Source organism: Oryzias latipes, chromosome 3 (assembly GCF_053564925.1).
Source record: "Oryzias latipes strain Hd-rR chromosome 3, Olatipes_Hd-rR_3.1".
NCBI lineage: Eukaryota > Metazoa > Chordata > Actinopteri > Beloniformes > Adrianichthyidae > Oryzias > Oryzias latipes.
In genome coordinates, this window is record NC_136239.1 from 34,419,990 (window position 1) to 34,440,137 (window position 20,148).

Consider the following 20,148-nt stretch of genomic DNA (forward strand, 5'->3'; position numbering starts at 1 on the left):
ATCCTCTTAATAATTCATTTTAGTCATCCTTAATAACTTAACGTAGATCCAAATTATTTGATATAAGGTGTTCATGAAATCTCAGTTAACCTTCAGTCAAACCAACAATATTTAAACCTTTACAGTCTTCCTCCTTTACAAACCCCTTTTTTTCTCCATTTGGTCCCCAAATAGAAGTCTTTGAAGTTAGTTTGCTTCACTTGGTTGTCCGTAGGAAGTTAAAAAGGAAACGTGATTCCAAGCAAAATTAGGATCTTCATTTCAAATTTCACCTTCTGTATTTTCCCCTGTCTTATTCATAATCAAGGAATATTCATGTAGTGTTTGCCAATAACTTTTTTCCACCACAAGTTTTTGCTATTTGAGTCTGTTTGTTGTTTTGGAGATTTTCAGCATAACCATTTTCAAGAAATAATTTGAACTGGCGAGTTTTCTGCGCTTGGAGAAAATCTGACAATCTGATTCCAACCTGTTGCCAAAGTAAACAAATGGCTTCAAACTTCGAAGTTTGATCTGCCAAGTCTGTTTGTTTGCTTCTTTAATTAAAATGTGGACTTGTTTAATTTGAAGGGGGGGGGGGGGATTACTGGAAAGGAGTGAATCTGTTCTGTTTGCATTTATGATCAGCACAGCCAGATGATTTTTCATTAATTATTTTTATGTACTTTGAAGTTCAGTTTGTAATTTAGTGTTTCTGCAGCTGAACAGCATGTGAAGCAGGAACAGCCCGGGCATACGGTGGGTTTGGAGCTCTCCAACTACAGCAACATTTTGAAATTGATTGTAGGAATGAAGAAAAGTTGGACTTTTTTCTATTTGAATTAGGGATTAGAGGCAGACTGTCATATTCATCCTTTTCCATGATGATTATTTTGCATCTGCTTAAATTCACACATTTAACATAATTTTACCACAGTTTTATATCCTCTTAATTTATTGTTTAGCATTTCATGAGCATTCTTCCTCCTGATGTGTAGATTTTTAGTTTGTTTCCTTGTTTTTAAACTAAGATCCATAGGAAACCCCGTTGTATCTCTTTGGTTAATTTTAAACGCACCCAGGTGTAAATTCTGTCTGCATGCAGATCCTTCAACATTTTAAATCTGTAATGCTTGAAAACATCCTGAGTTACCATTCAAGAATTTATTTTAAAAAACCCACTCCGATGAAAATTGTGTTTTGGGTGTTTTTAACATGTTATTGTGGCATTTTTCTCATGATTGAAGACATATATAATGGACATTAACCTAAAAACTGCACTTCTTTATTCAAGTTGTTGTGAATCAGGATCAGATACAGAATGCTGTTTGTAAGTGCGACAAACATGTTACTACGGCAAGCCACAAGCTGCCCCCCCACATTAATTCCGATGCACCCGCTTTTAGACAACTGTACAGCTGGGTAGCTCCAATATTCCTCGCCATTTTTGTTCCACTGGTAGTGTTCAGTTGGGGTTATGAGGGGCGAAGACAGTGTAAACACATGGATGATGGGAAGGGGCGGGCTTTCTACTGCTGCTCTGAAGAAACTATGTCCTTGAAAGCAATACAGTTTTTTTTTTGGCTTAAAACAACATAATCATAATTAAAAGACCACTGGGAACTCTTTTCAAATAAGTCAAAAGATGATTGGAGCTGGACTTTTGGAGTAAAAAGTTTTTTTTTGATGGTGTAAGAGTAACAGTAGCTTCCAAATCAAGGAGAGCGCTTTAATGGTGAGCATAGTCTATTTTTCCATTTGAATTCATTTCACCTTCTTTCTTTGAGGCTGTAGATCAGAAAGAAGGAGTGAGGCAATAGAGTGAGAGGCATGGGGAGAGAGGGGGAAAAGCACAAGGAAAACTGATGCCCTTTCCTCCAGCTAAATTAACAGGAATCACGTGGAAAACAATCTAAGTCTCCAATGAAAGGGGGGAGGAAGGAGGGGGGGGGACCATTAAAATTAGCCTCAAGCTATGGACTGCACCCAATATCACTAAAGCTGCACTCACTACAGATGTGGAGGCTGGCTTACAGGCAAACTATGCTCTGTTCTATAGCTACAATTAAAATCAACCTCGCTGCCAAAAAAATAGGAGGGGAAAAGAGGGGGTAGAAAGGCAGACATGGAACATCAAAGACAGATTGAAATGTGTAGTCAGTAATAAGAGTGGTCTCCAAGCCCCGAGGTTCTCCACGGTCCCCTTGTTAATGAGAAATTTTGACCTCTGGTTTGTAAGTTAAACTTGTAATCTTGGTTAATGAAGTAAATCAATCCCAACTCGGGAGTGTTCAGTGTCTCTTCCTTCGCCTTCTCCCCGCCAACCTCCCCTCTGTCCTTATGTCTTTCTCCTTCGCCTACCCCTCCTCGTGCGCCCCTCCCAATGTGCCGCCTGGGAGTGGAATGGTCAGGTCTTCAACCAGACAAACAGGAAACTCAGAGAGTAGGAGGGTTCCGGACCCGGAGGGGGTTTGATGGACGGACTCTGACCAGCCCGGCTGTTTGGTTAAGAAGGAGACGGGCCAGCTGAGATCTGTAGAGGGGACAGCATGAGGGAAAAGGCTGGCTCCTCCTACAAATCCCTTTTTTTACTGATTTTTCTTAAAGCATCTTGAATCTTCAGTCAATTGAGGGTAAAATTTGGTTAAAAGTCACGCCTGCTCTCTGGTTGGGAGAGACTCGTGCCACTGCTAAGCTAATCTGCTTTCTCATTGCTGCTTCCTCTTTTTACTCCTATGCCTACAAACACAGTGGATGGGTATTTGTGGAAAGTAGGAGCTGCCGATTGGCCATTGAATTTAGTGTGGCTACTGTTTTTCAACACAATGGACGTTGTAGAGTCCTGTGCGGGGAACCCGCACAGGACGTGTCGTGTTTGTTTGACTTTACATCTCAAGGCAGTTCAATATTTTCAGTGAGGACACAGAGGATGCAGAGTTGTTCAAAGGGCTTCCTGGGCTTGGTGCCCTTGCTGTCAGAGTTCACACACATGAACTGCAGGTGAACTGAAAAGCTGAGATCTGTGCCGGTTGGGGTTTCAGACAATCTGCACTTGATGTTACAATCATTTAAAATCCAACACTTGTGACAAACAATCACTCCATGTTTTACCTCACTATTCTGACACTTTGCTAATTATTTTAAACAACAAACTTTGTTTCAAAAACGAAGCAACCCATTCCAAACAAATCTAAATGGTTAAAATAGTGCATTTATTAGTATTGGTATTTTATGGAATCAATCAATGCAATGATGTCTGTCATGGGACAACCAACAGGACTATTAAAGAGGAGCCTTAACAAAATTAAGTTTATTTCCAACATGTTTTCATAATGGCGCATGGTAAATGGCGTATACTTGTATGGCGCTTTTCTACCCTCCTTGAAGGCCCAAAGCGCTTTACAGTCACAGTCCTATTCACCCATTCACACAAACATTCACACACTGATGGGGGCTCTGCTGCCAAACACTGGTGCCAGCCTTCCACCAGAGGCAAGGTGGGGTTCACTGTCTTGCCCAAGGACACTTCCAACGGCACATAATAGATATTATTAGATCAAAAGGCAACGGGAGGTGAATTGGGAAAAATGTTTTTTCAAACCAAAAGCAGGTCTAACTCAAAGCTTATTATGTCTCCTTTTTCTCCAGTTGTGGAACATTTGATGCAGACATTCTTGCCATGTCTGTTAAAAAGTTGGTTTAGAACAAACATTCCAGATTAAAATGATAAATAAAATAAATACATGAATAAGAATTGCATAAATGCACAAAATGAATCACTCTTGTTATTTTTAACTGCAAAAAAAAATGTAAATCAAGATTATTTTTCGGGTGTTCAGCACTCTGCGGGACACGCTTTTAAAGATATAAAAAAAACCACAGATGTGTAGCCCAAACCCAATCAACAGTTTTTAGTGGTTAAAGCAGTTCTAAATAGAAATCAGGTTATTGTAGCCACAGCGTGAATGTAGTTGTTGAAAAAGACAAATCGACTCTAGCTGTCACCGTTTGTATTTTTTTATGATGGCATCCGTTGATGGATATATCAGAGCAAAGGGCTGGTCACTAGGGTGATCAATAATGATCCAGAGGCTATTTAGTTGACATTTAAGTGGCTTATTGGAAATTTTGCAATTTTAATCTATGATTTTTACCAGTTTTTTTTTATTCTACCAACTATTTTCACTCTAAAATTGCTAACTTCTGCTTATTACAAAAATTAATTCTGGCTTATATTTTACAGAAGAACATTAAAGGCTCAGCTGTCATAGAAGTTAGTTAAGTTCTCAGGTAATTAAAAATTGTTTTGGCGCTGCAGGATTCAGCAGCAAGCTTGTAAAAAAGCAACAACAAAAATAATTTTTTTACGGCAGCAAGAAAATACTCTGCTCTAGCAGAAAAACCTGAAACTGCGCTTGAACAAGCCTAAACATGCAGCAACCCAAAAAAAAAGTCGTGAGAATTTGGCAGAAAACGGAGAAACTAATGGCGTACCGAGGGACGGGTGTGAGCAAACTCCAGACTGCAACGCTACACAAAGCAAGATGCAAAACATCCAACCATGAAAACTCTACAAACGAAATCCTGACGCTTAATATCTACATTTTATTTCTCTGTTGGTTCAGGAAAGCTCATCATAAGGACTGACAGATGATGCAATACAGATCCAATTGTTACTCTTCTTTTTCCAAACAATTCCTTAATAAAAATTCAAACCAATGTTTTAACATACAGGGATGTGTTAACATTGTAATTGTAATCTTCTTATTTAGATAAGACGTTTCCATATGTTCAGGCTGAAGAAGTGATCCCCCTCATCTTTGCCTGTAAAACTTTGCCCTGAAATAATATGGTTAAATATACAGTTTTGACAACAAAGTTGAGCCTTGGGCATTTAATAGATACTCATCTTAAAGAAATTAATTACCTCCCTTGTTAATCTTGATATAATTAAATTTCTAAAGAACGAAATGTGCTACACGCTCCCCCCCATCTCCGCCAAGCTGCTATGGAGGCGTACCAATAATGGCTGGTTCTATAGCTAGCCTACTGGCCAGGGACGTGGGTACCGCCTCACATCACGGGCCCCATGCTGTACTGCATCATGCAGTGCAAACCCACTCTCTCTTCCTACGCCTTCTCCTCCTCACAGGGATAGACAGAGGAGAAAAAAAACCCGCCTCGGTTTCCGATTTGCCCCTGTGTAATGGCTTGTGTTTCCTGTATCCTGAAGGAAATGGAAACTCTCCCTCCAGTTTCTGATTTTCAACATGTTATAATCTCATCCACTAACTTGAGAATTTAGAAAAGCGAGTTGCTAATGATGTTGTCAACACAAAGCCTCTGAACATGGTGGAGCCCCAGAGAGACCAGACACTTCTTTTTGTTGTGGCTCACTTGAGAAACTTCTGTGCCTTTGTCGTTATTTATAAGACCTCCTGCAATGCTGTTGGATTTAAACCCTGCTTGCCGTGTGCATCTCTGCACTGGAAGTTTAAGCATCTTATTGTAGCAACGTGCTTTAAGTTTGTTTTCCCTTGACTTACAGTTTCACGTCAGCTCCATCGTCAGCTGTCAAAGTTTGATCCAAGGAATGGGGAGAAGAGAAACATCATTCATTACCTGCTGGTAGGGGGGCAATACATAGGGAGTAGGCGAAACACTGCAGCTAGATGGCAGAAACGCCAACATAAACAGGAGTTTGAATTTTCTCTGATCTGATTCAGGAGTTTTTGTTATGCATCAGTCATCCTGTAAGCAGCTTCTTCAAACTGCCTTCTAAATTATTAAGCATCATCCTTACACTCACACTTTTATTACCGACCACTGATCTCGTGGTTTTTTTTTTTTTTTTGGCTAAGAATTGCTGCGCTTTTCCCTGTTATTGGAGCCCAAAATCTGGAATTCACTTTTAGAAATTCAACGAGACATCTTATTAAAAGGTAGCACAAAGCACAAAGTTGTGTACATGTGTGTTTTTGTCACTTAAACCTCACTACAAAATTTTATGGATATATGCTTAGTTTCTGAACTTCATAGTGTTTTGTTTGGATTTAATGTTCCAGAATGTCCTACAACAAAGTGTTTAGGTGTTTTTCTCACCAGTTCTTGAAGGCGCTAGAGGCGGATGTTAATTTTCAGATGATCACATGAAATGAGTCTCCATTTAGAAAAGTATTTAATCAATATATACATCAAATTTTCTTTCAACCCTTATAGTCTCTGACCTCACGGATCTGTTCACCAATCACAATGGCTGTTTACAATGACGTCGGAGTGACACTGACCCCACCCACATTCCTATTAGTATTGTTCTCATGAAAAAATTAGAGCAAAAAGTTTTTGGTTTAAAACAAACATAGCAAGCGTTATGCACATACTTGTGGTTATGCTTAGAATAGATCCTTGGAACATTAATTCTAGTTTGATCTCATCGTTAATTAGTTTTTTGGGTAATATTACACTTTTATTTAAACTGTACATGTTTGATCTTTGTTTTTATTACAACATAAAAACTATTTGATCTCAATTTTTGTGATTGTTTGCTATTCATACTTGAATTTTTTAACAGTTCAAGGTTTCTATTAATTTCTATTATAATTAGAAATCAAAAGAAGGATTAAATCGTATCGTCAAGTTTTAAAGATAAATAACAGAGCAAATTTTAATGTAGAAAAAATCTCAGAGGTCGTAGATTCCTAAGGATCGGAGCAATTTATATAATTTTATGAAGCATTTTTGTCAGTTTTTATGTGAGAACTTAACCTTTTTTTAATCAAAGTTCCCATTTTCATTTAGTTTAAATATTAGTTGTATGATTCCAGTTTTTCATCACAAAAAAAAAACTTTTAAATGGAAATTTGCAAAATCAAATTGTGCTGAATTGGAAATCAAATTGAATTTCACACTTTTAAATTCAGATTAAAATAATTTAATATTTGATAGGCACCCTTAGAGAGTGTTGTCATTTTTGATTTTCATTGTGCTTCTAGTGTTTCATATTTAGAAAAAATGGAATATGGACTTGGATAAAGGTGACGATCCTCTTTACCTTTATCCACCTTTGTCATGGTAGGAATAACACGTCAATGTAAGAGTGTGGTCATCTGGACCCCATAAGATAGCACAACCCTTATTATTCAACGCTGAGCTCCTCATCATGACCTCTCAAGTGTCCTTTTTTTCTCATAATTGGGAGATATTTACTTTTGGATACAGTTGTTCCCTCTACTCAATCTGGTCAGGAATGGTTTATGCAAATGTCATCTCTTCCCACTCTCCTCCTGTCTTTCATCCTGAGGACTATTTATTTCTTCAAAATCTTGTTTGATACAGTGTCCTCCGTTTCGTGTTTAACAGGAAAACAGAAAATCTAAAATTAGCTTCAGAAAATGGTGAAGGCGAACAAACAAGGCCATCCATTAGTGAGGATGGGTTATTGGCTGACTTGCCTCTTCTCATGGCGGCCCATTAAAAGTGATAATGTCTGCCTGCAGCAGCGCCTGGGGAAGAAGAAGGAGGCCATGGAAGGCATATTTCACATGCATCAGACACTGGAATTAAATAGACCAATGTTCCCTAAAAAGACTGAAGTACATCTCTTTCTGATGTGCGTCCCGGGCAAAAATTCATTGATCTTAGAATGTCCCTTGGCAATTATAAAATATTAAATCCAAGTCGCACTTTTCAGCTCAGCTTAATTTTTTTTTTCCTCGCTTTTTGCTGCTTTCCATTTGACCAATTTAGAAAAAAAAAGTTAGAAATGGAGGGCCATGGAAAAAAACGACACTCATGATAGCGGCTGTGCCCACTTTTAGATGTCTTTTGTTATGTTTCTGTATTGTTTTTGCAGAGCATCTCAGATCATTAAATGAAATGAGGACCCAGTACAGCTGGGGTTCCTGAAACGAGTCGCATCTTTCTGTGTTAACCGGGAGTTCGACACTGAAGCGCAAAAGGGAGTGATATTGGTGTGACATCTTTATTTCTGAGCACAAGGTCCTTCAGGCCGCTGGGGCCTTCCTCAGCACTCTGGGGATGACAAATATTCAGCTGCTTTTCATTAAGGTTCGTGGCCCTGGTGCTCGTCTCCCTCGCCCCTGCCTGTCCCTCAGAGATTACAGAGGGGCTCTGGAGTTAATTGCCCAAATCATTAAATTTAACATATATCCCAACAAATACAATCAGCCAGCTGTTTGACAAGGTACACAGTTCATTAATTCCGCTTGCTTGTTTGTTGTTTCCCTAATTAAGATTTAGAATCGATCATTGAGTGTGTAATGTACAGTGTAGCTGGCTTTGCACGGGGACTCTCTCTGCTCAGACAAAAAGGAATGGCATCCGCTTGCTAAAGTTTTACCATTTAGCACACTAACTGCAATGGGAATTAGACATCCTGTGCTAATTAGAGAGGCCAATTAACTGTGAAATTTGAACGTTTTTGACAAATAATCTCAACAGAATTCAGACATTACCATATACATGGATATTATCAGTGCTGAATGAGGAGAAGAAAAAGGCTTCTTGCTGGATGTGTTGCATGCTGTTGTGTTAGTCTGTAAGCAGTCCATCCTATAGTCTCAGTGAACAGGTTAGACAGAAAACCAGCATCTCCAAAGAAGCTCCATGTTGCTGTAGCTCTCATTTTCATTTTGATTCATGATCACATGTATTTTTCAGACGGCATAAATTATGTATTTCTTGGACTAATGAACGCCTCGCACTGATAGAACTTTGGCTGAGTTGTAAAAAGCAAAAAAATGGCCCAAATCACCCAAATCAACATTCATTTTGAGCATTATGGCAGTTTGGATGAAATTCGGTTATCTTGGGGGTTGAATATCTTTTTAAGTACCCCACTAAGGTTGGCATTTGTTATTCCATATTTCTGCCATATTGTATGTGTTTTTGGTGAGTCGTACGTTTGTACGTCTGTTTAATGCATCTAGGTCGCTGCATTCCTGCAGTACACACGCAAACACATTTACTCCTCTTAAAACCCATTCTGATCTATTATAAGTGTTTCCAGTGGCCTTTTTATTATCACTATTCCAAAAGCCAAAATTCTTGTGTCTAGGACATCGTTTCTGCAGAGTGGCTTAGAGATATATAGGTGGTGGGTAGGAATATTGGCGTGGAGTAACCCCACCTCTGCTTCCCATTATCTATCTGTTTATACGCTAGCTTACAGCCCCTCACAACCCGACTTAACAATATTAGTGCAACAAAAAATGGCGACCAATGTTGGAACTATCCAGGCGTTCAGTTTCGAGCCAGCTTTCCAGAGATTGCTGAGATTTCCTGAGATTCCAGCTCAGATGAGGAAAAATAAGATGTACTGGGATCTATTTGTCTCCAAGTAGATGCATCAGACTGGAGTGGAGCAGGGAGATGCCAATTTTAGCTTCCATGTCACAGCTACAAGCTTTTACCAACACCATTTTATCCTGATTCATATCAATTTGAATAAAAAATGCTCAGAAATGAAATTTTGAGATTATGTTTGTTAATAGCTGTGCTCCATCATGAGAAAAAAACCCACAAGAGCACGTTAAAAACACCAAAAAGACCATTTTCATTGGAGTGGTTGTTTAAGCTAATCTAATGGAACGGCACCATCACATCATGGTAGGCAATGGCTCTGGGTGTGTGTTGAAGCTGTTTGGATACCAGGCAGTGCCGGAGGTGTGTTTGCGGGGCGCCGATGGGCTTCTCCTGCAGCTGCCCGCCTCAGGTGCAGGAAGAATTCAGAACTTCCTTTTATGAGATATGTAATTATTTTGGCAGACAAGGGTGTGGATTTAAACCAAGTCAATATGTAGATAAGCTTTATGCAAACACAGACACACGCTGCTGATTAGAAAAAGGATGCCTTTGTATGTGAAATATTAAAGCAGGTTGCCAGAATGCTGTGCAGGTAGGAAGGAAGCCTCCTGGGCCAGTGGAACAAGAATCTGATGTGGGGGGCTGAAGAAACGCGCTAGCAAGCCTAACTGAACCGAGTCCAAATTTTCAGTCTCTCCTGACATTTTATCCCAACAATCTGTGACAATATAAGTATAAGTTGGATAAACAAACTTATTGGCGAAACTATCATAATTTTGAATAAATTGGATTTAAATTTTTCATTTTCATCATAAATGCCCTTGGTTAAAGTTAAATGTTGAATGTTTGGGAAAACTCTGTCTGCTTCTGTTCAGAGAAAGTCTCCATGTCTGAATTTAAGCAATTTTTTCCCCCGTCTTTCTGGGCCTTATTCATAAAACACGAAACTCTTGTCTACCCTTTCCCCCAAAGAACATGGATTTTAATCAGAACTGCTCTTCAGACAGCCGTATTTCTGTGCTTACTCTGAGCCGGCGCCCCGTTAGGTGCACTGGGACCAGTGTCAGCAGCGCTGAAGCGGAGCCTGTGATGGCTAAATGATGTCAAGAATGGCCCCATTAATGTCAATTTGAGATCAAAAGCCAGTTCAGAGTGTGAACCTCAGCCGCAAATGTGCTTTTTAATCTCCTCCGTCTGAATGTCTGCCGTGGCCCCTTGGTGCAATCCTTTTTCTTGTAAGCGAAATGTGTCACTGCTCATATGAGTGTTTATGTGAAGACTGACAGCTCAGAACGGAGCGCACGTCTGCAGAGCTGTGGGATCTATGGTGTCGCCTGTTGGTGCCTCGTTTCATTCTCAAGTCAGCTTCTTTGAAATTGTCGCACTACTTCACCAGCCTCCTTTTCCCGCTAATTAGGCCATTTTCAGGGTGCTATTTCTCCTTTTCGTGGTCATTTATGTTTGATACCATTCCGAACTGATTGGCTTTTGTTAACTGCGTTTTTCTGTTTAGAATATTTAGCACAGACATGAAAGACCGGACCAGAAGCCTCATTTGGTGTCTTCTCCCAGCAATCCATCGGCTGCAAAACACCCCAGTGCCTCGATTATTAACGCAGTCACCGCCCTCCCATTCAACTTAAATTAAAAATTAACAACGGGCAGAAATGACAGTGCCACACCATTGAAAGTAAAGTGTGCAAAACCAACAATGGCTCATTAGTGAGCAGTTCTGAAGACAAGCATTCTGACTCATTACACTTCTCCTATTTTAACTCTAATTGGGTTCATTTTATATATGAAATGCTTTGAATATTTAATGCTTGAAAAGTTCTACTTCTGATACTTTATGTAGTCAAAGATACTTTGCCCGTGTTAATTGCCCAGGTTAAAGAGGCTGTAAGCATCACATGCTCCTCCGGTTGAAAACAGATTTTTATTATGAGCTTCAAAGTGATTCATTGATCACTTTGACCACAAAACGGTTCAGATTGTTGGTGTATCAGCTGCATTTTAACCACTTTACCTCTCTGATGAATAAAATCAGGTTGTTTGATGAGATCGTTTGAGAATGTTAACACTTTTTACCTCACAATCGTAGATGCTGTTGTCGTCTGAATCTTCAAAAAGCCAACTAATAAAGCCTTTTTAGTATTTCAGAAGTCGTTCAGCTGGCCAGGCTCGGAGCATTTTAATTAAACAGATGAAAAACAATGTTTTGCTTTCTTCCTATGGTTGCCTTCACACAATCTTTTGTTTCTCTCAGGTTGAGGAGCGAGGGGGAAAACAACAGCGAGATTGTGTTTCCAGGCAGGAAAGTTTGAAGCCCTTTGTTTGGAAGCGAGGTTCCGGGTGCAGCACACGGTTTAGCTCGCTGACCCTGTGACTGTCTTCTGAGGAATTGTGTGAGCAGCCCCGCAGAATTCTGCTCCGGGGTCTGCTTTCATCTTCGCAGTAACCTGTGGACTTTCAAACTCAGGGCGATGGAATTGCAGCTTTGTCAGTACACTACTAATTAGAAAATTCCTAACCTCCAGCAAGATGTTTTAATTATGTGTTGTGTCAACGAGTTTGCAGATTTAATCCACCGTTGATACACATTCAAGTGTGCAAACTCTGTCGCACATTGTGGTAGATGAAGTGGAATGGAGCCGGGACTGTTTTCTGCGTCCTCCTCCTCCTCCTCCTCCCTGCGTAACCTTGCGCCTTTCCTGAGCCGGGTTTGTTAGGAGCCATCACATGCTTAAGTAGCCGAATTAGACGCGGAGTTAATGTGTTAACTCATGAAAAAGCTGCTCGCATTCGCCTTGGTTTGTCGTACGCTGAACAATGTGACAGTATTGTGCGGGGTGTGAGCTCTCTGTTGCAGTGAGTCAGTGTGAGGGAAGGAAGGAAGGGGTTAAATAGAAATTGAGCGGGGATGCTTGGGGCAGCAGTGCTGCAGAACATAGCAGTGTTCGTGCGAAGGCAAGTCATTTCCCGAAACACTGCAGACACATGGCCTGCGGCGCTCTAAAACCTTTGGAGACCAAAATGGCTTGCAGGAGTTAGAAGTAATAAGGTGTTTTTTTGCCTTCTTTCTCCTTGACTGAAATTCTGCACAGTTGCTATGCATTGCTATGGTGCTGGGTAGCTGTTTTTATGGTTTATGTGAGTATTAAGATACTCTAAAACTGACCATTTGGGAGATTTGTTGTTCCTTAGTTGTGAAGCAAAGGGAAGTTGTTTGTTTTGAAAGTAATTATCTCTCTTTTTCATTTTTTTTCTGGCTCAGATTAGAAGGCTAGACCTCAGTTGTGTCCTTTTCGCAGCCCCGGCTTTTGTTCTTGTCTTTAAAAAAACGATACATAAAGAGAAACGCATGTTTGATACAAGAAGAACAGACGTAGTTACTCAGAAAGTGTAACAGCAACATGTGATGGAAGCAAACTGCGTTCGAACAGAAAGCCGGAGTCCGTTCTGACATCTGTGGTTGTTGGTGGACTGAACCAAAACCCTTTTTATCCTTCTCCCTTTTGCTTTTGTTAATCTTGGCTTCTCTATCGGCTTCAAGGAGAGGCTCCGGCGTATAATCTGCGTATGTACATCTGTGAATTATTATTCTAATTCTTTATGCGTTTATTAGAGCTGAATAAACTCCACATCAAATACATCACTTGGGCAATGTCAGAAAGCCCGGGGCAAATCAGCCGACATCTGTTAACTCTTTCAAAATGGCCTCATCCAGCATGTCTGTGGGCGTTGATGAGCAAGAAGAAGGGAGAGGCGAGGGATGGAGAGAGAAAGTCTCTGTTGCTGATTAATGGCGACCGTAGGAGAGGCGTTTCAGGCCCGGAGTGGAGATGGAGCGGGGCTGCACTCCTACGGCTGGGCTACACACTGTAAACACTGAACGGACCAGGCGGCGTTCCTCGACTGAAATGCAGCATGGAAGAGAACATGTGGGAAAGCTTTGCTTCCTGGCACAGACTCACTCAGTCAGTAAATGAGTCAATCCGGCTCCGTGCCAGCCATTCAAGCAAACCTTTCTTTGGTGAAAATAGTCAGCTCATCTTTGTCTGACAGCTCTCATGCTAGGTTCGGAAAGTCAGGAGAGCCCGTCCCTTCAGAGTCAAAGGATCTACTCACCAGAATACAAACACTTCTTCTCTTGGTCGTGATGTTACAAAGGATGCATCCGTGTTTGGAAGTATTGGCTCTTAGCTAAAAAAGAAGAGGAAAAAACACCTGGTACATCTTTTGCTTCACTTCTTTGTTTAGCTCATCAACAGTCTGTCTCCCTCGTGCTATATATGTCCTTGCCTGAAGCATAGACATCAGAGTTTAAACGGATTTTTCCGCATCAAAGTAATAACAACAATAGAGTAATGTTGCATCATGAACAGCTTATCTTTTTCTCAAGCCGACATGAGGCCATCTTCCTGCTCAGACGCGAGTGCTGAGCAATGTTTTCCCTGGGTCTCCTGGTTTTGGTTCCAGCAGGATGGCGCTTGGTGTGCTGTCACATTTCAGCGCGTACGCTCCCCTCTCCCACCCTACAGCCTCTGTCTGCAGCCTCTCCCGCGAGGAGCGGAGTGCTGACACAGCAGGATGGGCCGATCGGGGCCGAGCAGCTCTGTGTGCCTGGCAAAGTGGGCCATTAACCCCACCGCCCTCAGGTGGGTGACCCGGGCCAAATCCAATATTGGCTCCGGCATCAAGGCGCAGATGCCACTCACCGTTCAAAGCCGCAGATCAGCAAGAAACCTCAGCTCTGCTGCCGCCCCCACCCCTTCCGCTTTTTTTTAAACAATAAAGAAGTGTATGTAAGTTCAGACCTCAGACACCTGCGAGGGGAGCTGCTGCCGCTGCACTTTTCCAGAGATAAGAAAATAAGGTGGACAGACGCAGAAAACTTTCACGGCATATTTGGTTAATTTGTTTTCACATAACTGGTCATTTAAACCGAGCAAAATTCCAACTGTCATTGATAAATATGGAGTTCTTACATTAAAAAACGACTTTTTTTGCTCTAATACAAAACAAATTGTACCAACAAAGAAAATTGATTCGTGAATTTGATACATCTAGATTTTGTTTTTTAGGTGAAAATAAATTTAATTTCAATTTGTTTTTGTTTTTTTAATTAACTAACTTTCCTTTTTGAAGATAATTTATAGGTTCTGCTAGACTTTTAACTCACTAAATGATGAATTCTTAAATCAAACTAAACATTTTTTTAAGGAAATGTCCAATGTTTCCAATTAATTCATTGATTGCCTTAAAAATTATGTTTATTAGGGTTTTATTTAAGATGAAGGCTCTCCAGTTTGGTCTAATTTCGAAGGTGAAATGGTGGAAAATAATCATCCTGACCTGTTTGCAGATTTAGTTTAGTTTATTCCTTCAATTTATGACCAAAACCACTTAAGAGGCCTTGAAATAAACAAGATTAACCATCTGCTCTGGGGTTTTTCTGCCCCCCTCCCCATTGCCAACAAGTCAAATGTCTGAAGACATGTATTGAAGTATCTCAGTGCATTCGGCACAATGGATATGTCTTATGACATTCTGCCTCCCAGCACCCATCACAGATAAAATGACAGATGCTGTTTTTTGCCTCCTGGATCTTCCTCGGCCGTGCTGATTTTAGGTCTTATTTTTGCTCCGCCTCTTTGTGACTCTGCACTCCTGCCTATTTTCCTCTCCCTCTGTTTCATTTCTGTTCACCGTGACCCAGCGTGCTCTTTGGCCTCTTAATGCATCTCAGACAGCATTGCTGCGTAATTGCGGGCGATAACGAGAGCGTGGTCTTTGATGCATCACTTCCCTTTTTGACTGTCACCCTGCCAACTACTTTGTTTAGCTGTCGCCTTTGACCCGCCCACCCCGCGTCTTGCTCCACATAATTTAATGCACACACTTGTGAGAGGAGTCGTTGTCGTGGTTACTGCCAACAACCCACCACTCTCTATGTGGAGGACATGTGAAGGCAGAGAGTAGCAGGTGAGCCAGCGACGAGATCTGACCTTTCCGTCTGTATTACGCTCTGCTTGTATCACTGAAGGCTGTCCTTTTCCCTGAAGGCAGTGAGGCCTTCTGGGAGCTGCAGCAAGCGATATTTGTCTGTGTCCCTCCTCCCTTCCATCACCCACCGCAGTCAGAGCACCACCCCAGCACCGACTGCCCCGCCTGTGGCTACCGCTGCCCATCTGTCCAGGTGGATGGATGGCTTTGATTGGTAAAATCTGCGGCCCAGTCGTCGGCCCGACTTCTGAGTGGCAGTAATTGGCATGGCAGCAGGCAGGGCCATCTTTCACTTGTGGTCAGCTAAGACTGACCTGATTAAGCCTGGGTAGATCCCCAGAGTGAGGGGTCTGGTGTGCCGTGGGGCTCGGATGAGCTGGCTTGACCTTCAACCAGCAGCCAGAAATGATGCATATTGTTTAGGTAAGCCGGCAAGAGCAGTGGCCCGACCGGCCTCGCTATCCGACTGACAAGGGATCAGAGAGTGTACCGAGGGAAATTTGAGACGGAGCATCGTCACCCTATGTACACAAACCCAAATACATGAAAGGGTGGGGGCAAGAGGGACTTTGATTTGCTTTGTGTAAATCCAAACCCGTCGTATGCTAGCAATTAAAGCTTCTCTGAACTGCGTGTTTACAGAGCGGTGCAATCAATGTAATTGTGTGAGGGTGTTTCCAACTCAAACGTCTGCCTTTCTTCTCTCAGGCATTGGCTGTCTCCCGGAGTTTCTCGTTTTAAAACATAAAAGAAACTTTTCATTTGTATGTTGTTAATAGGCACTCCCCTTTTTGAGTGTTTTGGTTTTTTTCTGGATATTAGTCTATTTTAGAGCAAAACGTCAGTTCAGATCTGTGTCAGCTGAGTTTACAAGTAAGATCTTTTCATGTTTCAGGCTGCATACAATAAGCATAAAACCCCATTAAATTTGGAAAATGGTTGAACACTGAGTGAGTCACCAATGGTCCTTAAAGCCTTTGTTTTTTTTAAATTTAAATAAAACAATCTTGACGTTCTGTCTCAACCTAAAGATCTGGACATTATTATTGTTTTAATCTAGTTTATTTTGTGCAGGAGGTATTATTATTGTTTTTTTTATGTGTGCACTTAAGTGCATTCCTTAGTATGTTGCCATGCACTTGAGATAAGCTCATGTAGTAAAAAATATAGTTTTCTTTGAAAACCTCTGCTTCACAAAAAAAGCTGCTCGAACAGAAAGGGCTTTTGCATTTTAGGCGATCAAACATTTTTGGAAAAATATATTTCAGAAGATAAGAAAGGTCTTTTTGTCTTTAACAGAAGCTTCACAAATGCTTTCTTTGAAAAGCTCGTTTATAAGCTGGAAAAATGTTCAAAAAACAACTTCTTTGTAAGAAGGTAAGTCATGCCCCTGAGGTCAATGAGATTTATGTTTGTATTAAACTCTGCAGTGGAACCAGCAGTATTGATAACCACCAATGATTTAATGAACCACATTTGCCCTCTGACGTTTCCGAGCTCCATTGGGTCAAACTAGTATTTGTTAGTCACTGGTTCTGTAAGTTGTCCCACTTAAAAATATGAAAGAGGTCTGAAATGTTCATCGTAGAAACACTAACTATGACAGACAAAATGTTAAAGCAAGGAAATCACATTTTTTGATTTTTAAAGAAAGTATTTGTATGGTGTTGCAGAAAAACAAGCATTTGTCTCCTAAAACTGTCCCTCACAAACCTGTTACTTCTTTAGAAAACTATTCCATCCTCCACTTGTATCTTCTATTGATGCCACCTCTTTGAACTAGTTATCTGTATTAAAGGAGTTCCTAGAGGATACTTAACCTTCTTTTGGGGACTTTTGTTTGTAAATGGAGGAAGGTCTGTATATGCTATGATTTGTTTATGTGGTCACCTCAAGTCTGCCTGATCTTGATGTGGCTTCGAATGGTGGAAACTTCTAAATGAAACCTTCTGAAAATATTGAAGTTGTTTGTAAAATGCTGAAATGGTGCTGAACCCTCATGCAGAGGTCCCTCCGTCCAACATTTGGACTTTTCTTTCTCCAGGTTTCCGGAGGCTCTGCAGGCTCTCCAGCCAGCTCCTCCACTCTGTCCTCGTCATCCCGCCAGTACACGAGGCAGCGCATCACTCGGGTCAACCTCAGGGACTTAGTATTCTACCTGGAACAAGAGAGAGAATCCACCCGCTCCCTCCTCCTCTACCGAGCCCTCCTCAAGTAGCTGCTGCTCCAGCTGCCACCTCAGTCTTCTCCTTCTTCTTCCCAGCCACGTGCCTTCAGATCAGGTCTAACGTTTCAGCTCCGAGTGGACCGTCAGGACGTTTGATGTAGCTCTTTGAAACAACAAAAGAGAAAAATGGGGGGAAAAAATAAAAAAAATCAAGCGGATGTTCCCTGTGTTCTCCATTTAGAATCAGGATGTTTAGTTAGGTCATTTCATGTAAAGACAACACATTTCTGTGTTGAAAGAGAACGGATGCACTTGATCCACATCTGGTTTTAAAGAGTCCGGCCAACAGGGGCTTAGACCGTTGACTGTACATGAGAACTGGACTGAGTTAGTTTGACGTCACCCATAGATAATGGTTTACTTCCTAAAGGAAATTAATTCATTCGACACATTTTGTGAGATTCAAACTGCCATGTTGGAACCAGAAATTGTCAGTAAGCTGTCCAAACGAGTTCCACATTTCTATGGCAACCACTCTCACCAATCAGAAGTGAGCTCATTGGAAGTCCACTCCCCTACCACTTGAAAGCAGGCCAGGGAGAATCTGTCAAATGTTTCAACATTGGATGTGAGGGCCGGAAGGCACCACATATTTTTGTTGAGCCATCTGATTGGCCAGTTTATAACTTGAATAACTCACAATACAGAAAAAAAAACATAATGAAAAAAAAAAATTAGGATTAGCCAGGACATGTTAAGAAAAAAAAGGCAGCAGAGCAAGAATGGCTATTTTGACAAATTATTTTCTCTACAGAAGTCTATGTAATTTTAGCTTCTTGAAGCCAGCAGGTACTACCTGTTTGGAATGCGAGGTGGGAGGGGTCACTCAGTCCAGTTTCCACATACAATCAATGGCTAAGACTGGTGTATTCACACCTTCAGTGTCTCCATGAGTTTTATGTTGAACTTCATTCAATGAATGTAGTCTAGCAGAACTGAATCTCATTTTCAATCAGTCCCACTTCAAGTGATGGCATCACCATAGGTTTCCTCACTGTATGTGTAAATATTTCTTTTGAAATGATTTTACAGCATGTATATTTTTTATCACGTGTAAGCTTTGTAAGAAAACGAGTAATCCATGTGTCAATGTTATGAAACCTGAAGTTTTGTGATTTCAAAGGGTCATATTTAGACAGCCTATGATGTAGAAGAGTATTGATAAAATGCACATTCCTTCAATTCCCCCACCCCCCAAAGCAAAGGTCAACGCCCCTCCTTTGACGGGTTATTATTGAGCGAGTCAGTATTTTATATTTATCACATATAATGTGAACATCAGTCATTTCTGTCCTGCAGTTTCCCGCTCAAATGCTGTTTAAGAAACTGTGTTTTAGTGATAGTTGATCAGAAAATGGTGAGTCTGGATCGTTCACTTTATTTGTCCTGTGTGTATCACTGATGTTTTAAAAAAGTAAAAAAAAACATTTTATCCCCACACTCACAGGAGTGAATAAAAAAAAGTCATCCATGAAGTATTTTGGTGCAGAGCACTTGTTTTTGTATTTTCAAACAACCATGAGACGACTCGGCTGAAAAGTTTCATAGGGCAAGAAAGCAGTGCTACGATTCCAGCCTCTTATTTTCTTGTATTACTGATTTAAAGAATAAGAAATATTGATTTTTTTTTTTATCACGTGTCTTTAGAGTCTGGTCTTTTTTTTAACTGTTTAGTGTTGATCTTGTTTTTTCCTTTTGCTTTTTTTTTGGGCTTATTTAACACAATTCCTTGGCCTCTATGCATCTTTTCTTGACTTAAGGAAATTTTTTTTAAAAATATGTGACATTTTAAAAACTGTTGCGCGTTGTAAATGTAGACGACACGGTTTTTTACATCCCTTTTACCTGACAACTGAACGCTGTCACTGTATTATAGCAAAACCTATTTTAACATTTAAACAGTACTGCGATTTATTGTCAAAAAACACCCGTTTCCTTTTTTTGTTGAGATTGGCTTTTTATGTGTAAAATTTGATTGCATTTAGATTTCACTTTAAAAATAGGTTTCAAAAGCAAGCACAACAATGTCTATTAGGGCAATTCCATTTATTTATGATTTCTATGGCTTCAGGTGGCTTCAACAGACATTTCTACTTCTACCACTACAGCTTTTTAGCCAAAATAATAGAACATTATGAGAAAAACAACATTTCAACGTGAAGACGATTTGTAAATATTGTTTATGAAGCTATGTGTTTATTAGAACCAGGTTATTTTTGGTAAACTCTTGTACATATCTTGAAAAATTTCTTGTTTGTGTGAAAAGAAAAACAATTAAACCTACGTATTTGTACCTATTTTGTAAATGAATAAATAAGCTGTTTACTAAACTTAGCAGATACCGTTTGTGTGCTTTTTTTATGTTTTACAGAAAGAAGAAACCAAGAATGAATATGAATGTAAGTGTATTTGCAAGACAGCTTTAAATATGTATTTTATCGTAAAAAACAAACAAACAAAAAAACACTATCAAGATATTAGGACCTAGACTCTTCTTTTATGGCTAAAATATCAGGTTATTTTGTCTTTATCTGACATCTTATCAGTTTATTGCATCATCTCTTCTTTTCCTAGAACATCACACATGTTTGTGAACTCAGTCTTGATGGTTT

The 20,148-nt window shown here is 40.3% G+C and overlaps 1 protein-coding gene across 5 annotated transcripts in view; it reads left to right on the plus strand.

The window, feature by feature from the left end:
- The window catches only part of LOC101158931 (transcription initiation factor TFIID subunit 4), a 90,339-nt gene extending 70,469 nt beyond the window's left edge, over nucleotides 1-19,870 (plus strand). For 3 of the 5 annotated variants that reach the window (XR_013654923.1, XR_002289027.3, XR_013654924.1), the window contains one exon: nucleotides 17,354-17,694. Coding sequence is in view for 2 of the 5 variants with exons in the window: in XM_011493737.4 (XP_011492039.1) it covers nucleotides 17,354-17,527 (174 nt within the window). In the remaining 3 variants the exon portion in view is untranslated. Of the gene's footprint in view, nucleotides 1-17,353 lie in introns of all 5 variants that reach the window. The other 2 variants (XM_011493737.4, XM_011493742.4) reach the window with 1 other exon arrangement.
- The last annotated feature ends 278 nt before the right edge of the window (nucleotides 19,871-20,148 follow it).